The following is a 16,531-nucleotide window of genomic DNA, read 5'->3' as shown; positions in this document are numbered from 1 at the left end:
TGGCACAGCCCTTAGGTACCGCTCTGTGTATTGAGGCACCTGTGTAAATCTGACCCGTGAGGAACCTGGTGTGAAGTGGGGCGAGAACAAGCACACTACAGAGAGCACACTACAAGCTCAGCTGGTCCAGTCCGCGCTAGGGAGGGGGAAGCCCTGTAGGCCTGTCTCACGGATCTGCGCTGTGTCTGGTTACTTCCTCTCCAGGGTCCATACTGGGCCCTGGGTCCCAAGACACAGTTGGGGAGGGCACTGTGCATAACCTCTGGCCTAGGAGCTGGATATTCCCATCTTCCCAGTGTCGAGTGGACACCATTAGTGACACCTCCAGTACTGCGATCTCCCTCTGCCAGTTCCTAAACTCACTTGGGAACCCGCATGAGAGCTCAGCCGCTGGCATCTTTTATAGTACCTTTGCACGGAAATCCCTGCCCGGGCTCCTAGTTAAATACCAGCCCCTGGCTCTAGGAGCCTCAGTCTCTGATCAGACACAGACCAGCCCGGCCCGGCCCTGCTGGTTTCCCTCAGTGCCTGAGACCGAGAATGGAACCTCTGCTGCTTTTCCTTGCCCTGCTCGCCGCCCCCGGCTGTGAGTGTCCGGGGGGATGAAGGGGAACTAGGAACAGAGCCCTGGATTGGTTCGGGGGTTACTATTGTCTTGGCTTGTTTTCTCCTTTCCTAGGTGTCCTCGGTCAGGCGCGACTGGTCCATTCCGGCCCGGGGGCGGCGAAACCCGGAGAGACCCTCACCCTGAGCTGCGCTGTCTCTGATACTGTGGATAGCGGCGCTGGCTGGAACTGGATCATGCAGCCTGCAGGGAAGGGGCTGGAGCGCATGGGGCAGATGTGCTATGACAGCAGAAACCAGGACTGAGAACAAGCCTACGCCCCCTCCCTCCAGGGCCAAGTCAGCATCTCTGCAGACACCGCCAGAACCAGGTCTGGCTGCAGCTCCGCGCGCTGACACCTACAGACAGCGCCCCCTAGTGCTATGCCAGAGACACAGTGACACAGGGCAGAGCCGGGCCCGCTCTAACAAGGCGAAGCGGGTTTTCAACCGTGCGCAGACCCTGGGGACTGGGCCATTGGTCACACTGGGGGGCGGGGCTCTGGCTGTCAGTCTCCATTGCCTTTACCGGGGGTTGTTGCTCACAAAGCTCACGTGTATGTGCCGGACTCAGGGTCCAGCAACCCCACGAGAATGGCCCGGCTCAGAGTCACGTAACATTTCCCGATCCCCTCCCAGCCCTCCAAGGCACCGCCTCTGCGCCCCTGCGCCCACCAGTGTGAAGCGCTCAGAGCCCATTTAAAGTGTCACAAACCCTCCTGGCCAGCGAGTGGTTATGGGGAAAGAACAGCGGGCAAACCCTCCAGAAACGGAGCCTCTTGTCCTTGGGAATACCAGGCCGAGATTTGCAAAGTTCTCCTGGGGATATGGGCGCCAAGGACCCTCTCCCTTAATAAGGCAATAGAAACATTGAACCGCCCACTTCGCTACCTACCTGTGCCTCCAACTGATAATCAATAACCAATAAGCTGAGGTCAATAATGCATCAGGGGTAAGTGTTTGCGGGTTGGAACAGGGAAGGGTGCGGAATAACTGGAGTCCCAGGGCCCAAAACTCGATTTCTTCGGCGCCTGCTTTGCTCACCCGAATAAACCAGACACTAATGGGACAGACTGGAGCGGGGTGAGAGAGTTTTATTCCCTGCGGGCTTTCGTGTTTTCCTCCTTTGCAGCAACGGAGCAAAGTGTGTGAGAGAGAGACACAGAGAGAGAAGGTCTGTCCAGGAAGGGCACGAGGAGGCAGAGGGGCCTTTTGATCAGCTCCTTCTAGCTCCTCCCTTGGGCGCTGCCTCCTTATGCAAATCCCCGCGCCGGGTTCTGGGCTAAAGTAGCGGCCCCGGGGTAGAGCACAACCACCGTGTCCCCATCCGCCGAGCTGCCTCCTCCTCCTGCACCATGAACTCCCCGCTCCTCCCGCTGCTCCTCCTGGCCCTGGCCCCAGGTGAGTCACGGCTGGAGGCAGTGGGAAGCGGCGCGGGTTGGGGAAGGAGGCAGCTGAGTTGGAGTCTGACCGATCCCTGCTTTTCCCAGGTGCCTGGTCTCAGCTCCAGCTCCAGGAGTCCGGCCCGGGCGCGGTGAAGGCCGGAGAGACTCTCACACTCACCTGCTCTGTCACCGGGGGCACCGTCACCAGCAGCTACTGGTGGAACTGGATACGGCAGGCCCCGGGCCAGGGGCTGGAGTGGATGGGATTATGGACCGGGAGCACGAGCTACAACCCATCCCTGCAAGGCCGCATCACCATCACCGTGGATTCTTCCAGCACCAAGTATTATCTGCGGCTCAGCTCGCTGACAGCTGCAGACACCGCCACGTATTTCTGTGCCACACGCTACACAGTGACACAGAACGAAGCAGGGACTGGCACAAAAAGGGGAAGCGGATTCTGAGCAGGGCAGTGAAGCGAGAGCAGCTGGGAGAGCTGAGCCCAGAGCCCCTCCCCGCCCCACACTAACAGGGCTGAATTCTCCAGAAGGGAGCCACAGGGGCCTCCCCCCATCCTCCCCTCCCGCACACACACACCGGCACGTGGAGGATACTGGAATGGGAATTCCCTGATATAAATCCTCTGTTCCTTAGAACACAGACTCATGGGACTGGAAGGGGCCCAGAGCGGAAATCCAGTCCCGCTCCCTGCACTCCTCGCGGGGCTCAGTGTTATCCAGACTGTCCCTGAGAGGTGCCCTTGGCCGCAGCTGGGGCTGGAATCAGCAAAACCCTTAATCCGGGTTAGATCCGGCAAAGAGCCAGCCTTCCATTCACACACACAACTGGTTTGGAATTCACTGCAGCCCGTCGGGGCTAGGCTTCTGGGTAAATCAGGCAGTGGCGGTGACAAGGGGAGCTGCTGTGCCCTGGGACACGGCTGAGCTCCGGACCTTGGTCAGGTGGGGACATGGAAGCGCAGACTAAGTTATTGTCAAGACGGCCGAGTGCTCTAAGGCACCAGACACAAGCGCGGGTGGTCTCGTCGCTAGAAAAAGATAGGAGTTCAAATCCCACCCCCGCCGTGGCTTTTGTTTTCGATGTGGAGAAGCGACCTCATTTCACTGCCCCCCTCCCCCAAGCACTTCGGGCTTCCCTTAGAGTAGCGGCAGAAGAAGTTAGAGAGTTCAAATATCATCAGCCAATTCAGGGCACCTGGATGGTGCATTCTGGTTTCTCTTCGAGTGGGTCTGGAAGTCGTGAGGGAAATGGGGAATGTCTGCACCTTGGAAACAGAATTCTCGTCCATAAACTAGAACAGTTGAACACAGCTTCCCAACAGGGCGCGTGGCTTAGCCTGCCAAAAGGGCTTCCTCGTAAGCGGGAAATCCTGGTTTCGACTCCCAGAGGTGACTTCTTGTGGCCTTTACTCTTCTCTGCTCCCCTTTCCCAATGTCCTTCTGAGAAACAGAAGAAGCCTCCACTGGCCACGCAAGTGATGGCTTGTGAAGCAAAAGTTTTATTGGAGAGGAGCATTGGGAAGAATGAAACTACAAGCCTGGAGCTGGTGAGGAGGCTGCTGGGACTGGCCTTGGCAAGGCAGGGCTCTGACTGCAAGTGCTGGGAGAGGAGAGCTACAGTCACATCCCTTGTGATTCCCTGGGGGTGTCAGCGCCCTGAGAGCGCAGCCTCTGCAGGTTGGGCAGCGATGGGGAGTTACTCTCCTCTCGCCTCCCTTTGGATGGTCAATGGCAACACATGGAGCGGTTGGGAGAAAAGTCCCATAGGGCAGCACCAGGGCTAAGCTGGCCAAGGCACCTGTCAGGCTAAGGGGGACAGGAAGGACGCAGCTCCCCCTGGTGCCTGGACAAATGTGTCTGCTCTTCCCACCATTTCCCCCGTCTCTTGAGGAATCAGACAGTTCTGCACGTGCCCAGCAGGGCAAGTGTTGGCAAAAGATCGGGGCAGTTTTTTCCCACCAGACTCAGGAGGGGGCACCTAAGAAATTCGGCGACAAGGAAAAGGCCCCGTAACTCTGCTTGCCTGCATGGATCCTGCAGCCAGAGCAGGGAGCATTAAGCCCGGCAGGGCCAGATCTGGGCACAGGCGGGTCTTTCCAAAGGCCTTTTGCTCGCTGGGTGCAGAGTTCTGAGCGTTCGATGCCTGAAGCCCTGGAAGCCTCCTGCTCGGCATCTCCACCTTGTCCCAGGAAACATCTGCAGGGGCTGTTCAAAGGCTGGGAGGGGATCCCCGGGATGCTGCCTGAGCCATGGGCCACTGCTCCCTGAGTCCTCTCGCCCTGTGATGCTGTGACAAGCAGTAAATCACTGGCAGGTGTTGCCCTTGCACAGACACCTACACGTGGGGCCTCACCCAACTGAGTCACATGAAAGCTTCTGCCAGCCACTCATCCACCAATTCCCTCAAGTCTGCAGCCAGGCATGCTGGCACTGGACCATCTTCCTCTGGTCAGACTTGTGGTCAGGCTGGGTTGATTTCCCCTCCCCTTCATAGTGGACTGGATTCCCAGAATTTGACAAATGGCTAGGGACACTGTTCCTGCCCATCGTAGCTAATAGCCATTGATGGACTTATCCTTCATGAGTTCATCTAGATCTTTTTCTCCACCTTATTCAAGCCCTGGTCTCCACAAATTCCGCAGCGCTGCACAGGGAGGGACCACACCGCACAGCCCGGCTCTCCGGCCTCGTGTCACCTTCACCAGGGACACGTCGCAGGACAAAGTTTATCTCCAGCTGGGCTCGCTGGCAGCTGCAGATGCCGCCCCCTGGTGCTGGCCAGACACACCCAGTGACAAGGGGCAAAGGCGGGACCCGCACGAACGGGGGAAGCGAATGTCTGAGGATCCAGACATGGGCACTGCAGCCTGCAGGGCACGGGGAGGCAGGGCACAGCCGACAGTGGGAGCCCAGGGGCCTTTGCCCCTTCCACTCGGGAATGTGAAACTTGGCGCTTCCCTGCGCCCCGCTGCAATGCGCACCCAGGGGTGCACGCGCACAGGGGTGACGGTTACACCGGCGGGGAGACGCCTGGGGCCTGATCACCACAAGATGCTCCGCGCCCGCCTCTCTGACTGACCCGGTTGTGGGGGACGATTCACTTCTGGGGATCAGGCTGCCTGTGACCCCATTGGGCACCGACAAATTCAGACTCTCAGACTCGGGAACCGCTTCAGGAAACGTTGCTCCAAGGGGGCTAAATCTCAGCGGTGCTGGGCAGGAACGTTTCCACCTGAAGTCAATGAAATCTGCAGGGGCCCTGCACCGCCAAACATCAGCGCTCTGGCTGCAGTGCATTCTGGGAGGACGGGTAGATATAGGGGAAAGGCGCTGGATGGATCGGTGGGAAAGGATTTGGGTTCAGTTCTGGTCTCTGCCAGGCACTGCCTGAGAGACGAGTGGGTCACCCAGTTCCTCTCTCTCCCTGCCTCAGGCCCCATCTGCAGCAATTCCCCTTCTCACTCCGCTTTTTCCCTCTCTCATCCCAGCAGCGATTCATGAGACTTTCTCTTCGCAGCAGCTGCAGCTCTAGATGCGGCCACTCTGGGGCGCTGTTTCGAAGGAAAATTGAATTCGCCCTACGTCAGGATGAGGCAGGGCAGGGAGTTGGGTCAATTATACCATATCCCGTGAGAGAAAAGCTAAAATTCCGGTGTCCGGTCTTGTCACTCTCTGTTCCCGGGGCGTTCGGGAGCTCGACAGGGTTTTTCAACGCAGGGAAAGGACAAAGAATCGGATTTTCCTTCTTTGCAACAGTACAGGACTTGCTATTCTACTGATTGTATCCCAATGGAACTTACATCGCACTAACAGACAGGCGTTGTCCAGAAATGCCGTGTTAGGCTCCAGGAAATGAATCCGGTCTTGAACATAGGACTGGCCGAACCGGGCCAGAGCAATGGTCCATGGGCCAATAGCCTGTTTCTGCTCCCACTCAGGAGCTTGACTTGTTAAGGGAACCTCCCACGTGCCACGGGTCAGTTCGGTGCAGCCGATCGCTGCAGGGGAGGGAAAGGGGCTTCCGGCCGAAATCCAGCCCCAGTGCTGCGGGAAATCTGCCCTCCCCAGCGGGGTCCCGGAAGAATGGCTCCGTGGGACACGGCTCCTCCTCGGACACCGAGCCAGTGATCGGCGCTGTCTGGCCCCTCTGCACACGGGAGGGGGCTCCAGAGATCACTCTCCCCCATCACCTGAGAGTCACCAGCCCCTTGGTCCCTGTGTGTGGAAACAGTCACTGCAGGGAGCTGTTCGCTCCTCCAGGTCCGAAAGTGTCAGGAGGGTCCCAGTGCCCCGTGCCCGGCGCTGCACAGAAACCAAGGCGGGGCAGTCTGACTCCTGCACCCGGAGCCCCACGGCGAGTCACACAGATCCCTGGGAGAAGAGGATGGGTCTCTTATAACGCGGGGTATGCAAATGAGGAAGTCAGCGATCTGCTTAAATCTGTCCCTCCCTCTGCCCAGGCTGCACCTGCAGGGACAATCCGCTGCCCCCTGGGTCTGGGCAGTGACCAGCCAGTCCCGCAGCAGAGACAATGAATATTTTGGTCCTTGTAATTTTGGCTGTAACGGCGTTGGAAGGTGTTTTTCTTCTTCTGAAAAGCCTCAGAGATTCAAGAATATTACATTCCCGTTGTGTTGATTCCAATATTTATAACCGGTTTGTGTTCCCAGGTGCCCGGTCCCAGGTGCAGCTAGTGGAGTCCGGAGGGGATGTGAAGAAGCCAGGAGAGGCTCTGCGCCTCTCCTGCAAAGCCACCGGCTTCACCTATAGCAGCCACAGTCTGTACTGGGTCCGGAAGGCTCCCGGGAACCGGCTGGAGCGGGTGGCTTATATAAGGAACGAGGGAAGTACGACACACTTCCTTGATGCTGTGAAAGGTCGATTCGCAATCACCAGGGACAATCCCAACAACCTGCTGCACTTGCAAATGGCCGGTCTGAAGCCCGAAGACACCGCCCACTGTTACTGTTCCGCGCACACAGCGACACACATCCTAGTAGAGAGTCTACAAGAACCCAGCCTGCACCTCCGCCTTGAGCCGCCTGGGGGCAGCAGTGACCGTGCGGCAGTGTCCCTGCAGCTGAGCGGCCTGCAGACACCGTCCTGTATCGCTGCCAGATACACACGCCTATGTAGCCCTGTTATAATAGAGCGTAGCTCTTGCACAAGAAGCCCTCTCTTACCAGCCATACTGTAAATCTTCTTGCGCTCGAGTGGGTGGGCAGTGTGTACGCTTTCCGGAAGAACGCAGTTCTTGTGCAATAATGTGCCAGTGTAGACATAGCCTGTGAGTGTCACAGGGTCACACCAAAGTCCCCTCTAGTAACCCACAGTCCTGTTTGCCAACGGAGGCCACTGTCAGGGATGAACCGAGCAGCGAATTATCAAGTGATCCACCTCCGCTTGCCCATTGCCAGATACTTCTTCGACCCTCTTAAACCTTTGACCTCGACAAGATCCTTGGGGACAGGTGGAATATTTAGACCTAGACTCCTCCTTCCACCTCTTTAGACTCCATCCCTTGCGTAGCAATAAGCCCGGAGCCTTTACCCTCAGTTGGCCTGCAGGAATCACTGTTACCTTTAAGCAGCCAGCAGAGATGTGGGGCCCCCATATGTGCCAGGCCTCTCTCTCCCCGAGGGCCAGTCTAGCTCAGCCTTCTGCCTCCTACAGGGGCCAACACCCGCTCTTGAATAGGAAGTAGCCAAATATTTGGCAATTACCAGCTCACCCGCTATAAGGGGGGAGATTTCTCGTTCCCGCTCCCCAAGTATTTGTCTGACTCGGAGAACCTGGGAGTTTGTTTTGTTTCCAAAACTGCCCCGCACCCCATCTCGGAGAGCTCCCTGCCCCGCTACCTGTGAGCAGCACAGCGCCTGGTAACAGCAGCCGAAAGGCTCCATGACACTCAGCGGGGCAGAACGAGAGTTTTAGCCCCTGGGCAAGTGTCCGGCTGCACAGGGCAGGCGGGGCTCTGGCTCACACTATGGTAAATCTCTGCTGGACACGGAGTAGGACTGAAGAGATAGGGTCAGACAGTTAAAGGCCTCGAGCCCACCGATTTTCGCTGCCGTTTGGGCTCTGAATTCCAGGGGCTGTTTTGAAATCCCCACCAAAGCCTCAGGAGAAGGGGGCAGTTTCTCTTTCCCAAATTTTCCTTCATTCCCGAGAAGGCGCTGCTTTGCCCTGACATTTGGCTGGGAATTTAAAAGATTTTAAACGGCAAAAAGTGATTTATTTAAATTCAGTTTGGGCTTCCAAATACCTTTGGCTGTTTCACAGTTGGCTGACTGTCTGGGTGAGGAGGGGAAGGGGAAGGAAGCGTCCAAGGGAGAGACCCCACCTGTAGACAGATCTTGCCCCCTTTCTTCATTCATATAGTCATGCAGGGAACCCAGCATGCAAATCCCTGCCTCGCCCGGTCCTGGTTAAATTCACCCTCTGACCGGAGCAGCCTCATTCTCTCCCCAGTCACAGACCTGCCCGGCCCTGGCTGCTGGGTACAGTTTGCGCCTTCACTGAAGATGAACCTGCTGCTGATTTTCCTCTTCGTGCTGGAGGCGCCTTCAGGTACGTGGCTACTGGGGGACAGGAGGGATCCCTGACGTAGAACAGGAGCTGTTCGACGCAGCCCAAGGGAATAAGGTGCCCGGATCCCAATGCAGTTCTGTGGGAGTTGGGTGCCTCATTCCCTTATGCGGGGTTCCAGATACTAAATTTCCATGTGCCTAGGGGACAGGGCCTGGCTCACTCCGTCATTTCCGTGTTTCCCTCCCAGGGGTCCTCTCCCAAGTGACGCTGAAGGAAACGGGCCCGGGAGCGGCGAAGCCCGGGGAGTCCCTGACACTCACGTGCACCATCTCCGGAGACTCGGTTTCCAGCGCCAGTGTTGAGTGGAGCTGGATCCGGCAGCCCGCGGGGAAGGGGCTAGAATTGATGGGGCGCATTTACTACAGACCGAGCAGGTGGTACAATGACTACGCCAGCGCGCTGCAGAGCCGAGTGACCATCGCACAAGACACCGCCAAGAACCAGGTCTCGCTGCAGCTCCGCTCGCTGACAGCTGCGGACACCGCCACCTATTACTGCGCCAGAGACACAGTGGCACAGAGCGCAGCGGGGCCCGTACGAAAAGGGGAAGCGGTTTCTCCGCAGGGCAGAGATGCAGGTCCCGGGCCATTGGTCTGTTCGAGGGGAGTTTTTCTTTACCAGGTGAATTGCAGACAAAGCAGGTACCGGCTCCCCGGTCCATGGCTGCAGTTACATCCGCACATCCGTGCCCGTGACAATGGCCCGGCTCTGACTTTCTGTTCCCCCTTCAGCCACACACAGACCGGCCCTTTCTGAGCCCCCGTTACCTGTTCCCGCTCTGAAATGGTGAGTTACCGTCCGCTCCCTTCTGCGGGTCCCTTCTGGACTCATCACCACCCTTTTCCCGCCCCCCCCCCTTATTCACATCACCTAGTGCTGGAGGCCGAGTCCCACTCCTCACTCTGCAAAGGGATTTTATTAGAAGTCTTAGAATCACTCAGACTCCATCCCCAACACATAAACTGTCCGACTCTTGGTGTCCAGGGACAAGAACCAGCCTCACTCTACAACGAAACAGTTCAAAGGGATTAAGGGAACTTTTGTTTCAACTCCCCAGCTCAACTGTCCAGAACAAGACAGGCACCACACAACAAAACCCCACTAGCCTAGGACCTATTCCATGAGAGCAGCCCGGTGCTTTTTCCTTCAGGGACGGACAAAACAGCCTCTGAAGCAGGGTGGATTGATTTAAATAGCTTTGATTTAAATCTCTAATTTTAATCATGATTTAACCTGGCAAGCAGAAACCCTAGGTTTAAATGAGTAATTAATCATTTAAATTATACTTTTAAAATATTTTCCTAATATTTCCTGTTTTACCTCATTTATTATTTGCTAAGTGGTGCCTACTTTTTTTAAAACATATGATTTGCATCTACTTCTGTCTGGAGGGAAATTCTATTTAAAATAAACAAAACCAGCATTTAATTTTGTATGAAATAAAGCTACCTTAAATGTGAAGGACACACAACAAACATGTATCCAAACACATTTTGCCTCTAAAATTCATTTTTTAAACAAAGGAAATATCCCCGTCTCCTGTCTCCAGTCCCCACCTCCCCCCCACTCATGGGTGCAGCGCAACCCAGCACCACAGACAGCGCCACCTCCTCCCCCCCCCCCCATCCCTGGGAGCAGGGGAAGTTGCCAGCTGCCCCCGCCCAGCCAGGAGCTGTTCAATAGGCTGAAATGGTCATTTTGGCCTGTCTGATGCATCAGACACCCCTGCCCGCTGGTCCTCCCTATGGCCCATCTGTGCGCCATCCTCCATGTAGCGACACCCTGCCTGCCCCCCAACCCGAGTGCCCACACACTGCCTGCCCCCCCCAAGTCCCAACACCCACACGCTGCCTATCCCCCCCAAATCCCAACACCTAATGCTGCCTGGCCCCCCAAGTCCCAACAGCCACACGCTGCCTCCCCCCCAACACCCATTGCTGCCCAAGCCCGAACACCCATACGCCCTCTGCCCCCCCCCAAGTCTCAACACCCACACTCCATCTGGCCCCCGTAAGTCCCAATGCTGCCTGGCTGCTGAACACCCAACACTGCCTGGCAAATACCAGCCATGGGCAGCCAAACAGAATCTACTGCGAGCCAGGAGCGTATTGTAGATCTTTCGATTATATTGATTGAAAAAGACCTGTGTAAAGAAATGGACTTTACTGACATAATTGAAGAATGTGCTGCCAAAAGAGCTAGACAGCTATAGTAGACTTAAATACAAATGAAAATGTTTAATTATTAATGCAGAATTGTGTTTAAGAAAGAATTACAATATTATTAAAACAAAATTATCCAAGTAAATTTAAGTTTCTATCACATTTACTCAATTCACATGTAATATGCAAATAGCTTCAATTTGCACATTTGATGCCTTTTTTCTGTTTTTTCTCCAAAGGGGGGGCCCCGCAAAATTGTGCCGTCCTGGGCCCCACAAAACCCTCATCCGTCCCTGCCCAGCCTCCCTGCCCTGAGCCCCTCATGTACCCCAGCCCAGACTCCTGCACTTTCACTGCTACAAGCCTGCAGCTTGCACACTGTTGGAAATAATCCAGGACACTCTGGATGCAGGTGAAAACAAGCGGAGGATTTATTATACACCAGCTGATGGAGTGACACGCAGGGGTTCCCCTGGTGAACACTGGTTAATTAACACAATACAATAGGTTATATAGTCAGCAGGTGGACGGAGGAGAAATTATTTGATAGGTCTAGCAGCAAGATGAAATGAGCACATAAGCCAATAGAACTACTAAAGATTACATAATATCTCCGTCCATTGCAAAGTAACAGCTTATTAATTAATATATGGGTGGTTATTGTTTAAATGCCAAAACATGTCAGCAAAACAGTAATAACATTTTAGTCTGCATAGATGATGATGTTGCTATAGCAGGCGGGTATGGCCTTGAGTTGGTGCAGCGCTTGGTTCTCAGGCTTATTATCTGGGAGTGAAGCAAGACAGTTTAAGCAAATTTTATCTCAAGCAAAATGTGTCACGTTACCAACTGAGACCCTGTTCGAGTGTTTTAGAACGTGGTTGCTATGGTGCCCAGGGTCTTTTACTGTCTGCAGCTCTTATCCTGACTGTGGTGTTCCCAGGCCTTAATCCTAAAATGGAGTTATGCTGTTTAGAGGCCTACTAGCACATTTAGGGCTGCCTCAGTTTACCCTACACACACAACCCCAACCCTCCCCCTGACACCAAAACTGTGCAGCCTGGGACCCCTTGAGCCAGCATCCTCTTCTCTACTTCCTCCTGCATCCAGATTCCCTCCCAGAGCTGGCACCTCTCACCCCTTCCCACTGTATTTTTTGTGAGGTACAATAGCAGTGGCGACAGCATGAAAGGCCAGCACAAAGTCGTTGAGCTCCCTTCTCTCCCCCCCCCCCCCGTTCTCCCCAAAAAAGACCCCGGGGAAAAGTTGTTAACCAAAAAAAAAGAGAGAGAAGCCGTGCCCTGGGATGGAAGTACCAACATCTATTCCCCCCTCCCCCTGCCGCGTGGTGGTGGTTTGTTTTTTTTCTCAACAACTTTGTCCCCGCTCTTCACACTGTCTCCACTGCTATTGTGGCTCTTCGTCTCAAACGGGTTGGCTACCCCTGGTCAGTGTCTTATTGGACCGGTCACATGCTCCCTGCTGGCTCTCGGTGCAGAGCTGGCCCAAGGCACAGAGCATGCGACCGACGCCTGCACCTCTCTCTGGGCTCAATCTCTCCAGCTCTTTTCATTTTACAGAGCCACCAGTTCATGTCCCTTGCAGCCTGCTGGTACTTCCCCAGTAGCATTGGCCATTGGTCCTAACTATAACGGAGCAAGGGTTTGGAAAAGGTCCCTGCACCCCCGTTGCTCACTAGACTGTGACTCTACAAGTGCAGGGCAAGAAGCTCACAGATGGGAGTGGAAATAAAACCTTCTATTTGGTCGGCTTTGATACTGGCCCTAACCCCGCCCATGCTGCAGCTATTCCATTGTCACCTAAGCAACCCAATGGGCCAGTATCTTGGAAACCTTAATTTCCTGCAAGTTTTGCACAGGGCCTCCTGGACCTCCCTGTTTCTCAGGGCGTAGATGAGTGGGTTGACCAGGGGCGTCAGGACGGTGTAGGAGACTGAAAGAACTTTCTTGAAATTGCTCGGGAGGTCGGTGGTCGGGAACATGTAGGCAATCAGGAGCGCTCCATAGTAAACACTCACCACGATGAGGTGGGAGGAGCAGGTGGAAAAGGCCTTTTGCCTCCCGGTGGTGGAGCGGATTCTGAGGATGGTGCTGATGATGCAGATGTAGGACACCAAGGTGAGCAGGAAGGGGACCAGTGAGAAAATCAAGCACATTGAGAACGCCAACGTGTCCATCAGCAGAGGGTCAGTGCAGGAGAGTTTTACAAGGGGAATAAAGTCACAAAGGAAATGGTCGATACTGTTGGGGCCACAGAAGGTTAACTGGGTTATTGACACTGTGCTTATACTACAAGCAAAGAATCCACCTATCCATGATCCCCCGGCAAGCTGGAGGCAAGACCTGCCACTCATCTGGGCTGTGTAGTGCAGTGGGTTGCATATGGCTAGATACCTGTCGTAGGACATCACTGATAGGAGGAGGCATTCTGTGACCAGCAGAGCACCGAAGAAATAATATTGTGTGAGGCACCCAGTGAAGGAAATTGTCCAGTCCCCAGTCAGGAGCCCGGCCAGAAGCTGAGGCAGGAGGGTGGAGCTGTAGCAGATCTCCAAGCACGACAAGTTGCCCAGGAAGAAGTACATGGGGGTGTGAAGGTGCCGATCGGCCACAACCAGTGCCAGGATGAGGATGTTCCCGGCCATGGTCATCAGGTAGATCACGAGAAAGAGCAGGAAGAGAGGAACCTGCAGGCCAGGAAGCTCCCCGAATCCCAGGAGGATGAATTCTGTGATGGAGGTTTGGTTCCCTTGTCCCTGGCTTGCCATGGGGTGTGTCTGTGGGGCACAAAGAGGGACACCGTGAGCAGTAACTAACATTCATTGTAATATGGCAGCCTTGTCTTCATTGCCTCCCGCTGCCAGCCCTGGCACAGCAGCCAAGTGGGGAATGGAGGGTGGGGAAGGGAATCGCCGTCTCTCGATTTCTGAGCAGAGCCCAGGTGAAACAGACCGTGTCTCTGCACCCTGTGGAGCGTCTTGAAAGCTGGCACCAGGCACTCCAATCCTGCGGTCTTGGGCTCAGACAGGGAATACAGACACCCTGACAGATGTGCCAGACACCAGATCAGACAGTCACTCCCATCACTGCCTGGTGGCTAAAAGCTGAATGAGGGAGGGGCCGTTCCACTGGGGAGATCAGCCAGGAGGGGATATTTCACAGGACGCTCCAGCAGAGAAATAAACCAAGCAAGCGGTCCTGGGACCCATAAGGGCTGGTGTGAGGGGCTTCCCTTCACCCTGGTTCTGCCCCTTTAGGCAGAAAGCAGCAGGGCACAGTCTGAAGTGCAGATAGTGAGACTTGTTTTGGGGCCAGTGTCCAAGCAGGTGGATTCCCACGCCATGCCCACCTGTCGGGTGCATCTCTGTGGGCCAACAGTTTCCCTCTCCCCAACTACAGCTATTCACCCAACAGACCCTTTCTTGTAACCCCCAGCCACACACACCAATGGGCTCCCCTGTCCCTCTGCTCTGTACCCAGGCTCCAATCATGCAGAGCCCTGCCTGGGTCTCTGTTCCTCATTCCCCTATTTCCAGTGCCCCATTCCCCCATTACCAACCCCCTTCCCACTCCACCCTTCTCCTCCACAGACACAGAGACACCCACCGTGCACAGTGCACACCCCGATGGCACCTCCTAGAAATCATGTTCCATTGGGGGGGGGGTGAGTCAGGGTCTGTGTCCCACCCCTTTGGTCCTCCTTGGGAGGAGCAAGGAGGGAGACTGCGTGGGTCAGGGGCTGGCATTTCTCTTGTCAGTGTTTTACCTCCCCGCCGGATGCTATGAAACTGGGAGGGGCTGCAACTGCTGTGGAGGATAGGGTCATAATTCAAAATGATTTGGATGAACTGGAGAAATGGTCTGAGGTAAATAGGATGAAGTTTAATAAGGACAAATGAAATGTATTCCACTTGGGATGAAATAATCCATTTCACAGATTCAGAATGGGAAACGACTGTCTAGGAAGGAGGCCTGCAAAAAGCCATCTAGGGGTCATAGTGGACCACAAGCTAAATATGAGTCAACAGTGTGATGCTGTTGCAGAAAAAGCAAACATTATTCTGGGAGGTATTAACAGGAGTGTTGCAAGCAAGACAGAGAGATCATTCTTCTGCTCTACTCTGCGCTGGTGAGGCCTCAGTTGGAGAATTGTGTCCAGTTCTGGGCACCACATTTCAAGAAAGATGTGAAGAAATTGGAGAGGGTCAAGAGAAGAGCAACAAGAGTGATGAAAGGTCTAGAGAACAGGAGCTATGAGGGAAGACTCAAAGAATTGGGCTTCTTTAGTTTGGAAAGGTGAAGACTGAGAGGGGTCATGAGAGCAGTTTTCAGCTATCTAAAAGAATTTCACAGGGAGGAGGGAGAAAAAAAATTCTCCTTGGTCTGTGAGGATAGGACAAGAAGAACAGGCTTAAACTGGACAAGGGAGGTTTAGGGTTGACATTAGGAAAAACTCCCTAACTATCAAGGTGCTTAAACACTGCAGTATCTTGCCTAGGAAGGTTGTGGAATCTCCATCTTTGGGGTTCTTTAAGAGCAGGTTAGATAAATGTCTCTCAGGGGTGGTCTAGACGGTACTGGGTCCTGCCATGAGGGCAGGGGACTGGATTCGATGACCTCTCTAGGTCCCTTTCATTTATAGTCTCCTGTGATTCTATGAATCCCGTCCCAGCTTTGCTCCCAGCTCTCTCTAGGATTCACTGGGCCCATTAGCAAGGCTCCATCACTGTCTCAGAATGGGGCTCAATGCCAGAGTGGGGGAGATACCATGCACCCATTGATTTCACACCAGTAGCTGCCCAAACTCCTCCAGAGATCGATCCCTCTACACGCCGTGTGCCCATCTGCCAAACTGGTCTCGTAGCACCTCAGGGGGATGGGGCAGGAGAGACACGTTCCAGAGAGTGCGGAGCCCAGATACCAGGGTGATGGGAGCGAGGGAAATTGTGAGCTGAAAGCTCTTTGGTGATCTGAAATCCTCGCCTTTGGGGGTGGGGAACTGTTAGAGACCAGCGCCCATAGCCCCATCCACCCCGCCTCCACTAGTGTCCTACCAAACCCACGTTGCTTCACAACCCTGGAGCGTCAGGGAGCCGGGAGGAAACGGCTGATTTACCTCCAAGGCAGGTCAGGCAGCAACGGGATCCCGGCTCCCACCTCCGCACGCAGCGTCTCAGGACCAGAGGCAGGTTCCTCCGCCCATCTGCTCTGCCCGGCGCGTTCGCCTGAGCCCCGGGCCCGGTCACTGGAACGTCAGAGCCCAGAGCAGCGACCAAGGCTCCTTCGCTCTGTCCGGTGACGCGCCCCACGCCTCAGCCCTGCGCCAATTGTGGAAAATCTTCTCCGCTGAGCTGTATAGCCTGGTGCGGGCAGGGGCCGCCTCCCCAGGTGCCAGTCCCACAGGGACCGTCACCGGCGAGGGAGGTTGGTGTTTGGTCTGTTTCTGGATGATACCGGCAGGTGCAAACTTCTAGTCTCAAAAGCAAAATCCCAAAGAGGAGAGAAACTTTGAGCGCTAAAGCAAATCCCTCTGTGGCGGGCGAAGGCTGCGCTGGCTCTCAAGAAATAACTCAGTGGTTCTAAGGACACGTTGTGTGGCTGAGTTCGTCAGAGCTGCCTAAGTGGTTTAGGCACAAAATTCTCATCCGATTCCCTTAACCGGGCTTGACAATCTCAGCATGGTTGGCTGAGCTTGCCCAGTCTGGAAACAAACCTCCTGCTGCCCTTGGAAAGAAACACCCAGGTCCCTG

The 16,531-nt window shown here is 54.9% G+C and overlaps 1 protein-coding gene and 1 gene segment (V, D, J or C); one reads left to right on the top strand and one right to left on the bottom strand.

The window, feature by feature from the left end:
- Window positions 1–8,474: 8,474 nt before the first annotated feature.
- Window positions 8,475–9,631, top strand: LOC142821244 (immunoglobulin heavy variable 6-1-like). The segment is given in 3 exon segments: window positions 8,475–8,578; window positions 8,787–9,133; window positions 9,584–9,631. Coding segments are annotated over 3 exon segments (441 nt in total).
- A 2,882-nt stretch (window positions 9,632–12,513) lies between these two features.
- On the bottom strand, window positions 12,514–13,549 carry LOC142821387 (olfactory receptor 10A7-like). The gene has a single exon (XM_075912300.2). The coding sequence runs from the start codon at window positions 13,547–13,549 to the stop codon at window positions 12,578–12,580; it is 972 nt and encodes a 323-aa protein (XP_075768415.2). The 3' UTR covers window positions 12,514–12,577.
- Window positions 13,550–16,531: the final 2,982 nt, after the last annotated feature.

This window comes from Pelodiscus sinensis, chromosome 30 (assembly GCF_052426305.1).
Source record: "Pelodiscus sinensis isolate ZL-2025 chromosome 30, ASM5242630v1, whole genome shotgun sequence".
NCBI classification, from domain to species: Eukaryota; Metazoa; Chordata; order Testudines; family Trionychidae; genus Pelodiscus; species Pelodiscus sinensis.
The sequence above is the reverse complement of the archived record's forward strand: the minus strand, read 5'-3'. Positions and strand labels throughout refer to the sequence as shown.

Excerpts from the sequence above, each read along its gene's own strand:
- LOC142821387 (XM_075912300.2), bottom strand. The coding sequence starts at position 13,549 with ATGGCAAGCCAGGGACAAGGGAACCAAACCTCCATCACAGAATTCATC.